The sequence below is a fragment of the Clupea harengus genome, chromosome 4 (genome assembly GCF_900700415.2).
Source record: "Clupea harengus chromosome 4, Ch_v2.0.2, whole genome shotgun sequence".
Classification (NCBI taxonomy): domain Eukaryota; kingdom Metazoa; phylum Chordata; class Actinopteri; order Clupeiformes; family Clupeidae; genus Clupea; species Clupea harengus.
The window spans coordinates 28685558-28697804 of NC_045155.1; the positions used below are offsets into that span (position 1 = coordinate 28685558).

The 12247-nt window shown below is 40.3% G+C and overlaps 1 protein-coding gene across 1 annotated transcript; it reads left to right on the forward strand.

Annotated features, from left to right (window-relative positions):
- Positions 1-6988: 6988 nt before the first annotated feature.
- On the forward strand, positions 6989-9079 carry LOC105900136 (rhamnose-binding lectin-like). Its single transcript, XM_042707542.1, has 4 exons — positions 6989-7140; positions 7244-7462; positions 8773-8872; positions 9041-9079. The coding sequence occupies exons 1-4, from the start codon at positions 7130-7132 to the stop codon at positions 9077-9079; spliced, it is 369 nt and encodes a 122-aa protein (XP_042563476.1). The 5' UTR covers positions 6989-7129.
- Positions 9080-12247: the final 3168 nt, after the last annotated feature.

Here is a 12247-nt window from a genome sequence, read left to right on the forward strand (position 1 = left end):
CTTCACCCTCTGCAGGGCCTTGCGATCGGCAGCGGAGCAGCTACCGTACCAGGTAGTGATGCCACCTGGGAAGATGCTCTCAATGGTGCATCTATAAAAGTTTTTCAGAGTTTTAGCAGACATGCCAAACTTCTTGAGTCTCCTCAAGAAGTAAAGCTGCTTCTGGGCAGTTTTGACCGCCGAGTCCGCTTGCATGGACCAGGTAAGGTCATCCTTGATGTACACACCGAGGAATTTGAAGTTGGAGACTCTCTCCACTGCAGCTCCCTCGATGTGTATGGTGTTGTGACCCCCCCTCTGTAGCTTCCTGAAATCCACAATCATCTCCTTGGTTTTGCAGATGTTTAGAGACAGGTTGTTGTCTTGGCACCATGCTACCAAGCCCCTTACCTCATCTCTATAGGCGGTCTCATCGTTGTTAGAGATGAGACCCAGGATGGTAGTGTCGTCTGCAAACTTCAGGATGATGTTGGAACTGTGTGTTGCCACACAGTCCTGCGTGTACAGGGAGTACAGGAGGGGACTGAGTATGCAGCCCTGGGGGGCCCCGGTACTCAGGGTCAGTGAGGAAGAGGTGTGCTTGCCCATTCTCACCACCTGGGGTCTGCTCGTCAGGAAGTCCAGGATCCAGTTGCACAGGGGTGTTTTAAGACCCAGGCTCCTGAGCTTAGGGACGAGCTTGGCAGGCACAATAGTGTTGAATACTGAGCTGTAATCCACAAACAGCATTCTCACATATGTGTTACCCTTTTCCAGGTGGGAGAGAGTGGTGTGCGTTGCAAGGGCGATGGCATCATCTGTTGATCTGTTTGTGCGGTATGCAAACTGAAAGGGGTCCAGGGTGTTTGGAAGGGTAGAGCAGATGTGGGTTCTGACCAGCCGCTCTAAGCACTTCATGATGGTGGAGATCAGTGCTACAGGGCGGTAGTCATTTAAGCAGGTGATGGATGGTTTCTTTGGTATGGGGATGATGGTTGCCTGCTAGTAGGCAGTATTGATTATTGCTATTTATTAACAAAAGTTCAAAGTTGGTTCACCTGCTGGGAAGGTGACCAGGATCTTGTGTGGTAGACATCTCTGCTGTCACTGAAAATGGAGTACAAAACAGAGACATGATTCTGCACAGATATGTACCCCAAATATGTCACAGGGTGGCTAGCACTTAAGACTTCCTGTACTGTGTCTAATCATGATTGGCTATTGGGTTAGCACCTAAGACTTACTGTACTGTGTCTAATCATGATTGGCTATTGTGTGAGAAGGTGAAAGAAAGGCCCACAAAAGAAAACTTCTCCATACCAGAGAAGCAAATGAAACAATATTGGACATAAAATATTTCATAACCAGTAAAAAGAAACTGTCTGGTCACCCTGTGGTGATACTGTTAAGTCAGAATCCCAGTTTGTAAGAATACAACCTGATAACACGCTGGTAAATAAACAAATTCAAGATGTTGGACAATTGGTTCTATTACAATTAATCTAATAGTAACTTGCTGTGTTTAGTTAAGATACCTTCTAAGTATTTTCCGTTTCTTGTGTATTACAGTTTCACTCATAAGTTTTCACCTGACATCAATAAAGGGGCAAGGCGCTCGCTATATATACCTGGCTCGTGAAATCGAGTTTGGCTGACTGTTAAACGTAAAAACACGTAGCGGGAACAGTACACCGTCCTAACTACACTTTCATGCTCCAGGAACGTTTTATCAAAACGACGTCAATCAAAATCTTTTGTCTATAAAGGAAAGCATTGCCACAGATCAAGGGTAAAAAAATAAAAAATCTTCCGCTCATCACGTCCATTCGCGTCCCACCTGTCACGTCTCTGTGCCCCACACTTTGAGAAATGCTGCCCTAAATAACCTAATGCTCCCTGATGTTTGTAAGTATTTTCTTCACAAAAGATAGCAAAACCCCCTTTGTTCACCACATTTTCATTACTTCTGCTAGATCCTCCACCTTTCTCTCCAGGCCCTCCGTCACCCCAGGGCAGGTATCTGCTTCATCAGTGTGAATTGTGGGGCTGTTGGCATGACGGGAGGGGGTGGCATTATTTTCTGGTCTCTCTGTCCTACTTTGGCAAATAGATCCAACACTGTCAGTTCCTCTTCTTGATTCCCCTTTCTAAACATCCCTGCCTTCCTGTTTTGATCCTGTTTTGATATTGATATTGATATAAACTGTTCAAAATAGTTTTTTTAGGTTCATGTAATATACCGGCTTTGGCGCATCGTGTCATATCATCATATCAATACAAAGTTAATAACAGCGATGTCACGCAGAGGCTCTGGCTTAGGAGCCCCCTGAACTCATGGCATACCCGCCTTCCTGTTTTGCATATCCTCCTTCATCAGGATCCCTTGTTTGGCCAGAGAGTGGCATTGTGTTTGTTTCTGTGTGCCGTCTCTGAGATGGCACACAGAAACAAACATAATGCCACTCCCTGGCCAAACAAGGGATCCTGATGAAGGAGGATATGCAAAACAGGAAGGCGGGTATGCCATGAGTTCAGGGGGCTCCTAAGCCAGAGCCTCTGCGTGACATCGCTGTTATTAACTTTGTATTGATATGATGATATGACACGATGCGCCGAAGCCGGTATATTACATGAACCTAAAAAAACTATTTTGAACAGTTTATAGAGGCCCATCTCTAGCAAAAATCAGGTGATGCCCTATTTATTGAAGATATAATATTGTTAAGCCTATGATGGTCATTTTTTCAAGAAAGAGAGAGGGTTGTGTGGGCTACAAATGTACACTCTAGGGTTACAACAATCGAATATTTTTGGAATATAAATGTCGTTTATTTCGTTGATTACTCTAGTACTTTTGCGTTTTTATGATGTTGCTTTTATGTGCATATATCAATATCAAGCCAATATCAATATCAAATCTAACCTCTCGAAAAAAACTGTAACCCTATCAAAAAAGGACACAGTAGTGCACATGACCATGTAACATGCTTCTTGTGTATTATTATTCCTCATAATAAATAGATTTTGTTCGATTTTTTCTCAATGATGGTCAAATATTAGTAGTTAATTAGTAGCCTCATTTCGATAGTTTAGATTTATTTTCAGTATTTCAAAGTGAATGAGCTGTGGGAGCACAAGAACAGTGAGCGTCTAGCAGCGATTATCATAGATAGCTAACATTAGATAGCTGGCCCAGACACCTCGCAAATCCCCTCAGACGTATGTTTCCAGTTTCAATAACGAGGTTTTTACATTGTGCAGTGTCTACTTCTCGGTAAGTAAAAACAAATCTAAGCAAAAAAGGTCAAACAAACAACTGATGACGTCACCCCATTCAAAGTGAATGGCGATCCGTGCCCCATAGAAACACCCTTTGTGAAGTCAAACGATGTAAAATAAAAGTGTTTTAAGTGTTTTAAAGCATTTTTAACAAGAAATCAATGTTAAATTGAAAACAGAAAAACAGTATTGCATGAAGCAGAACACAAGTAATTACACACATTTTGGTACAATGGAATTAATAGGGAGCTCTCAATCCAATATGGCGGAGACAGACTTTCACTCACGTTGTATTTTGGGCGTGGTTAATAATGCGCTCCAGCCATACGTATGTATTGTTACGAATTTCTCCTCTGGCACAATTTACAAATTTCGTATGTAAATGTATGAATTTCTCTGTCACAATATTTCGTATACATTGATGCGAACAGGTTTTGGAGATCACGTTGCAAAATCTAGTAGGTAAATGTTGTATCACACTGTCATGGAACAAGAAATACACATAATGAGTTAATTATCGTCGGAGGCCAGTATGCATCCGTGAGGAGGGCAATACGCAGTGGCATCACTACGCATTAGCCAATCAGAACGCTCGTACTGTCAATGCCATATAAAAAAGGAAAGCTATTCTAAGGTTATTAGCTTATCCTATTTTGTAGTCTGTAATCATTACGGATTTACACGTTTCAACGTGCTATCTGGGGTGCTGTTGGATGGAGTAACAAAACTGGTTCAAACAATTAGGATATCTAATTCTTTCCAACTTCTTTATAGGATATGGCATGTCTTCTTGCGCAGACAACGCCACCCTCTGACTCTTTTATGTAAATTCAAAGATGACACTATTCCTTGCAGTATTTGTATTTATATATTTATATTTGCATACCTTGCGGATAAAAAAATGCAATGTCAGATTTGTGCGTTTGGTAAATGAAAAAGCCACAGTTAACAGGAACAGGGGAGGCCAACTTAACGTGGAGATAAAGTTATCAGTTGAAATAGTAAGTAATTTAGATAAGGCAGGGGTTTCTTGGTGACAAGCATTAACTACAGTTGCAATATGCATTCACATTAATCAGCAGGTTGCGGTATTTATGCCAGGGAAGCTATAGCAATATATTCTAAGGTTATTAGCCTATCCTATTTTGTAGTCTGTAATCACTACCAGATATACACGTTTCAACGTGCTATCTAGGGTGCTATTGGATGTAATCGTGAATAGTTTCCTAGGCTAAGTCTACTTAGTAGTTCAAACAATTAGGATATCTAATTCTTTCCAACTCCTTCTATAAAATCGATCCTATAAAGGTATCCTTTATGGATCCAGTCCCTATTTATTTCGTATGTATCACTACGAATTTGTATGTTCAAAAGTTCACTTTATTTCGTAAGTGTTGTTACGAATTTGTATGTTCAAAATGTTCGTATACATATGTACTATAGCTGATTGAGACCAGGCTGAACCAGTGTGGGGAATAAATCCTCGGGCCAAATCAAGTTGGCATTCATTTGCTCATCAACCGCAGACCGAAGGGAAAGGAGATAACCCCTGAGTTTAGAATGTAGAACACTTCGGCCCTGGAGCTAGAAACAAAAGTCACCCCTGTAATCTCCGACTACGACTAGCAGGAAAGGTTCACAACAGGCTAATTAATACAATATTTCTTTGTTTGAGTGTGGTTGTTTAGTGCAATGGGAGTGTATGATCGTTATTGTCTATAAAGGAAGGCATTGCAACGGGAAAATATCCTGTTCATCGCGTCCATTCGCGCCCCACCTGTCACGTCTCTGAACCCCACCAGTGGGGCGCGCCCCACACTTTGAGAAACGCTGCCTTACAGTAACTTCCTGGAGGTTTTCAGGATGGCTGTTACATTATACTCTTTTGTCTCGAGGCTGATATCTTGCCAATTGATACACAAAACTTTCTGTTCAAAATGAATGTAACTCTAGGATATCACAATAGGGTGATGGATAACTTGTTGCCTAAACAGCTTCTTTTTGATTCTCACCAGGACTGTAAAATTATATTCTGGTGCCCAGATTATGACAATATAATCTGCTAAGAGGTTGGTACAACCGAAACTGCCTCCGACAGACTATTTGAAAGAGGCAACCTGAAAAACAACACTGTGTGCTTCCTTTCAGCTCTCACTTCTCTATGCCGGAATGGTAAGGTTACCTTTATGTGTACTTGAGCGCATACTTTTAGGTGCACTTCCTGGAAAAGGAATGTCCTGTTTGTAGAATAGACATTTTATAAACTGAGTGCCATTGCACAGCAAGGAGTTCAGGCATAGACTCCTTGCATCAGTAGGTGATTCATGAATGTTATTTTGAAGTTGCAAAGCATTCCCTGCAAATTACCTACAAGCTTAATTGCCTGCAAGCATAAATTAAATCGTTCAACATGCTTGAGTTTATAATGTAGGCTGGTTACAATAATCAAAGTGAACAAATACAAACATGACCATGTTGTTGCTTGGATACTGGCTTGTTTACAAACTTGTTACCATGATAACCACATGCATTTAATTAAATTTCAGGTAATTACAATACAAGATTATTTTAATCAATCAATCCATCCATCCATCCATCCACCAACTATCCATCCATCCACCAAAGAAATCAATCTAATAATCAATTAAAAACCCTTTCATATTGTCTGTCTTTGTGTCTATCTCTGGTCAACCTATTTCTCTGAAAACAAATGCCTACGTCAAAGTCCTTTATTAATGGTACTGTTGAACTGTGACAATAAAGCCTCCACGTGTAAGCTATCATAAGGAAGCGAATCACACAAATAAAGGGCCGTTAGACATTTATGGCTCTGACAGAGATGAAGGAAAAAGTTTGAGGTAAATAAACAAATGGTATTGGAAAAGCCATCATGACTATCTAGGCCATTTTAGGGTAAACTACAAATGACTTTAGAAGGAATTAAACCTCAATGATCTCAAAATGTAGAGTGACAATCGGTTCCCTAACAACAGCATCCTGGTGGTTTCCAGGATGTATGTTCATTTTTGGAGTTTATCGGAGTGTGGCCTAATAAGACGCTGGTGCCTTGCCTATATAAACAAGCACAACACTTCCTCTAGCTGAGACTTTTCACAATGCAGGGACAGACACTCTTCGGACTCATTGGTATGTAGCCTGTACAAGACCAGTTCTTGGGAAGTGCTCTGGGTTGCAAATCTACTTGTAGCGAAATTATTTAAAATCACTAGGCCTATATCACTGTATCTGTAAATGATAGGCCTATTTATTTTTGTTTACATTTTTTTGGGAAGAATAGATAAAACAGAACAATTCTAACATTCTATGATTTCTCCACCTCAGCATTCATTGCCCTGTGCCAGAATGGTAAGACACATTATTTATCTATTGATGATGCTGATACCATTTCTATGTTTCAATACTTGATGTATTTTTTGTCCATCCTCTCCATCCTCCAAGCTGCTTTTCCTTATTTTCAGGCATAGAGGCCGAGAGATCCACAGTATGTGAACACAGGACAGCAAATCTCTCCTGTGGTATGTAAGAGACATAGGCTATATATGCAAATGATAAACAAAAAAACAAACTAAATATTAAAACACATTTCCACTGGTTGAAGATGACATCTATTGTCAGATGTAGTCATCCAAAATAACTTGAGCTCATACATTTATAAGTCATATTCCTGGAAAAGGAACTTCCTGTTTGTTGAATAGACATTTCTGTAACTGAGTGTCATTTCACAGGATTGGGTTTCATCAAGGTGAACTCAGCCAGTTATGGACGCAGTGACAAAACCACCTGCAGCAGTGGAAAACCATCGAATCAGATTTCAAACACCCAATGCCACCAGTCCCGGTCTCAACACATCATGTCCGACAGGTACCAAACCCGAAAATAATGCATATACTGTACATGGAATGTTATACACACTAATACACACATGCACAGCAATGCACTAATTCTCTGTTTATGTTTTTAACAGGTGCGATGGAATGTCTAGTTGTACTGTACCCGTTACAAACTCTGTGTTCTCTGATCCTTGTCGTGGGACTTATAAATACTTGGATGTTTCTTTCACATGCCTCCCAGCCAGTAAGTGTGACTATATATTTACAACAAGCTTTTCAAATGTGACCGTACCTACTGACCCTCTATGGTGTTATACTAAATGGTTCTTCCTTTTTGACACACAGAAAGAAGTGTAACGTGTGAACATGCCCGGAGTGTTATCAGCTGTGGTAAGCCTTGAGCAACATGCATGCATACGTACAGATTGTACATGCCAGATGACAAAGGTCAAATGTATAATAATGACATTGATATTCATTCATTTACATTTTACATTGACGAGTTTTGCTATATTTGTAATTGTTATTTCAATGGTGATTCATCTCTATCCTGTTTGTTGAATAGACATTTCTGTAACTGAGTGTCATTCCACAGAATTGGGTTTCATCAAGGTGAACTCAGCCAGTTATGGACGCAGTGACAGAACCACCTGCAGCAGTGGAAAACCATCGAATCAGATTTCAAACACCCAATGCCACCAGTCCCGGTCTCAACACATCATGTCCGACAGGTACCAAACCCGAAAATAATGCATATACTGTACATGGAATGTTATACACACTAATACACACATGCACATCAAAACACCAACACTCTATTATTGTTTTTAACAGGTGCAATGGAATGCCTAGTTGTGCTGTACCCGTTACAAACTCTGTGTTCTCTGATCCTTGTCGTGGGACTTATAAATACTTGGATGTTTCTTTCACATGCCTCCCAGCCAGTAAGTGTGACTATATATTTACAACAAGCTTTTCAAATGTGACCGTACCTACTGACCCTCTATGGTGTTATACTAAATGGTTCTTCCTTTTTGACACACAGAAAGAAGTGTAACGTGTGAACATGCCCGGAGTGTTATCAGCTGTGGTAAGCCTTGAGCAACATGCATACATACGTACAGATTGTACATGCCAGATGACAAAAGTCAAATGTATAATAAAAACACTGATATCCATTTATTTACACGTTTTGTTATATTTGTAATTGTTATGTCAATGCTGATTCATCTCAAGCCAGGGGAAGTCTGTCTATTCATCAGGCCAATTATGGAAGGAGGGATCGCCTGACCTGCCCCAATAAATGGGCAACAACCTCAGACTGTTACCACTCTCAAACAGACAACCTACGCTCCAGGTCAGAGTCTTTCAATTCAAGCTGATAAATAGCCTTAAAAAAGTCAAAGGCAAGGATTGTGTTGCTGTAGCTGGCAGAGAAACAACAACAGGGTCATTGGTGTTGATACCCAGGGACAGCCAGACTAATAATGATAATGTTCATCCGTACAACAGTGTAAGTTGCTTTGGATGAAAGCATCTGCTCAATGACTACATGCAAATGTAAATGCAACAAGGTTGCATTCCAAATCCTGTCTTTGTTTATCAGAAATGCAAAGACAAAAAGGATCATGTGTGTGCTTTCTAATCTGTCCAATCTCTGCAGATGCAATGGGAAGTCTTCTTGTGAGTTAGATGCTTCAAACGCCGTCTTCTCTGATCCCTGTCCTGGTGTCAGCAAATACTTGGAAGTGACATATAGTTGTGTGAGTACAGTGATGTATCTCTAAAGTAATGATACACAGAGGGATTCTGAGGTCCTCAACACATAAGCTGCTCAATGTGATGTAGAAATGGGCTGAATGTCATCTATCAGGAGAGTCTGTGTTTACTCAGAACCTGGGCCCATGTTTACATTCTTTTTTTTTTCACAGAACGACCTGATCACCTCTTCTGAAGAAATCACACCTTAAAGTACAAATGAATGTATGTACATTGCAAAATATGCATAATTACTGCTGAACCAGCTGATGGAGATAATTTCCAAACACTTGTTATATTTCGGTGGATTTCATATATCTGACACAATGTAACTACATCTCAACAACTCCCACAAGTTAGTTTGCATAGCACCAGGCTAGAGCCATCAAGGTGTCTCCTGGTATGACCATATACCCTTGGTCAAGCTAGACTTCCCATTTGACCTCCAGACACACCCATCCCCTCCCCTTTACACCTCTTGTTATTTCCACACTATAATTGTTTGTACTTTCTGTAATGTATTAAGAGGAAGAAGGCCAACTCATTACCAGAAGACGTGCCTCGTGCATGCTCGTGCTGTGTCGAGCTGACCATGGCTAGTGGCTGAATAAACACATTCTTTCGCTAAGCCGTCTTCCACAAGTCTGTTATTCTGAACAAGCTAACTTGAACCAAGCGTAGTCCTCCGACGAATTCACTGGAGAAAAGCAAAATCTTTCATTTGGTGTTTCCACGTCCAGTTTCACGGAGTTAAGTAGAAAAGTACGGTGAGTTGAGTGTTTTAATTTTTACTTCGCTGAACAAAAGAACAGAAAGTTGCTGTGTAATAAATTAGAGCCAGTTAGCCTAGAGTGGCCTACAGTGATTTAGTTTTTCCGAGACAGATCATTTGTGTGTAAGTTTTACGATTCCATAGTCGTAAGCACTTTGTTTTTGCGGAATAGAGTTTCCCTGTTGAGTTGTATTGTTTAAGGCATCTATTATTAGTAATTAAGCTACCTTGGGTTAGGACCTAAGACTTACTGTACTGTGTCTAATCCTGATTGGCTATTGGGTTAGGGTTAGCACCTAAGACTTCCTGTACTGTGTCTAATCATGGTTGGCTATTGTGTGAGAAAGTGAAAGAAAGGCCCACAAAAGAAAACCTCTCCATACCAGACAAGCAAATGAAACAATATTGGACGTAAAAGAAAACATAACCAGTCAAAAGAAACTGTCTGGTCACCCTGTGGTGATACTGTAAAGTCAGAGTCCCAGTTTGTAAGACTATAACCTGATAACACGCTGGTAAATAACCAAATTCAAGATGGTGGACAATTGGTTACCTTACAGCAACTTCCTGGAGGTTTTCAGGATGGCTGTTACCTTATATTCTTTTGTCTGAAGCCAGTCAATGAGAAGAGGCTGATACCTTGACAATTTAAACACAAAACTTTCTGTTCAAAATGAATGAAACTCTAGGATATCACAATAGGGTGATGGATACATTTTCACCAGGGCTGTAAAGTGATATTCTTTTGTCTGGTGCCCTGATTATGACAATATAATGTGCTAAGAGGTTGGTACAACCAAAACTGCCTCCGACACTCTTCTGGTTGGTAAGTAGCTTATAAAGGACTAATACAAGGCAGTGCCAACCTGATGGAAGACGTAAAACAATGGACTTAGCGATTCAAGCACCTGCAGCTCTGGACACTCATATGGACAGGCTGCATACACCAACCTCTCTGACAACTCCAATCAATCACGCCTGCTCTCAACACATAATGTCTGACACACACACACACACACACACACACACACACAGGTTGTAGAAATGGGCTGAATGTTGTCTATCAGGAGAGTCTGTGTTTACCTTAATCAGAACCTAGGCCCCATGTTTACATTCTTTTACAATTATACACATATATAACACGTAGTTGCTTGAGTTACGTTTCTGCTAATTCATTGAATATATGCAATGGCATGTCAAATTGTGTTGCACCAGTCACAAACAAAAGTGTTTTCAGAGCCCTGTGTTGGGACCTATACATACGAACTATGAAATGCTAAAATTAAGTAAGGAGGAAGAAAGGAAAGAAGAGTGAACAAGAGTGAAAGAAGAAAGGAAAGAAGAGTGAACAAACGTGGCTATGGATAAAGACAGTAAAGAGAGAGTGAAGAGGGAAAATACTGAAAGAAGGAGAGAAAATGGAGTGAAGCAGAGAGATGGAGTGTGAGAAAGAAGAGTTGGAGAGGGATAGAAAAAAACAAGTGGATGGAGGTTCTACAGAGAGGGAATGAGTGAAAATAGGAAAGAGAATGGACTGGTGGAAGGAGATGTTAGAATGATCGATGGATAAAGTGAAAAAATACAGACATGGCATGGAGGAAGTAAAGGAAATGGAATGGATGATAGAGGACTGTAAAGACAAAGAAGGCTGACAAAAAAGTGTAGGAATTGATGGACAGAGTAATTAAAAGAAGAAAGGATAGAAGAGTGAACAGGTGGCTATGGATAATGAGATAAAGAGAGAGTGAAGAGGGAAAATATTGAAAGAAGGAGAGAAAATGGAGTGAAGAAGAGAGATTAGATTGAATGAGAGAATGAGAGAGTGTGAGAGAAAGTAGTCTGAGTGGGATAGAGAAAGATGGAGAGAAAAAAAAGTAGAGTATGGAAGGTGTCTCTTAATATTCCTAGTTATACAGTTGAATTGAGAGGGACAGGGAGAAGAGGTGCCTTGGAATTGGCGCAGGCGTCAGTGAAGCACAGGTGCAATCCAGTTTAATGACCCTATTATGATGTCACAATGGCCCAATGGGAAATTTTGTATCAGTTTTTCTTTAAAATCTTAAAAAGTATAAATTTAAAAAAAAATGGGACGTTTCTACGTTAAGCGGTTCGAGCTGAATTAAACCCAGAAGTTTGGTACAAAGAATAACTAGAATATGCATTTCCTGAAGGATATACCATTGCAGGACATACAAAAGTTAAGAAAGGAAGAAGAAAGGGCAGAAATTGGTAAAAAGAATAATAAGCCACCTAGGAATAACAATACAGGGCATTTCATGCACTGTAATTATACCCCAGTGATCTCACAATGTGAAGTGATGGACAATCGGTTCCCTAACAACAGTTTCTTGGTGGTTTCCAGGAGGTCTTTTAATAAGTTGGTGAAAGGATGCCTGATGTGTGTCCCGATAAGAGGCTGGTACCTTGCCTATTTAAACAAACACAACACTTCCTCTAACTGACACTTTTCACAATGCAGGCACAGACACTCTTCGGACTCATTGGTATGTTAACTGTACAAGACCAGTTCTTTAGAAGTTATCAGGGTTGCAAATCTACTTGTAGCGAAATTATTTAAAATCACTAGGCCTATATCACTGTATCTGTT

What these genes read in the sequence shown, in the direction of transcription:
- LOC105900136 (XM_042707542.1), top strand. An exon ending in TTTGACACACAGAAAGAAGT is followed by an intron (nt 7,463 to 8,772) that starts GTAACGTGTGAA and finishes CAATCTCTGCAG; the next exon opens with ATGCAATGGGAAGTCTTCTT. An exon ending in TGGAAGTGACATATAGTTGT is followed by an intron (nt 8,873 to 9,040) that starts GTGAGTACAGTG and finishes TTTTTTTCACAG; the next exon opens with AACGACCTGATCACCTCTTC.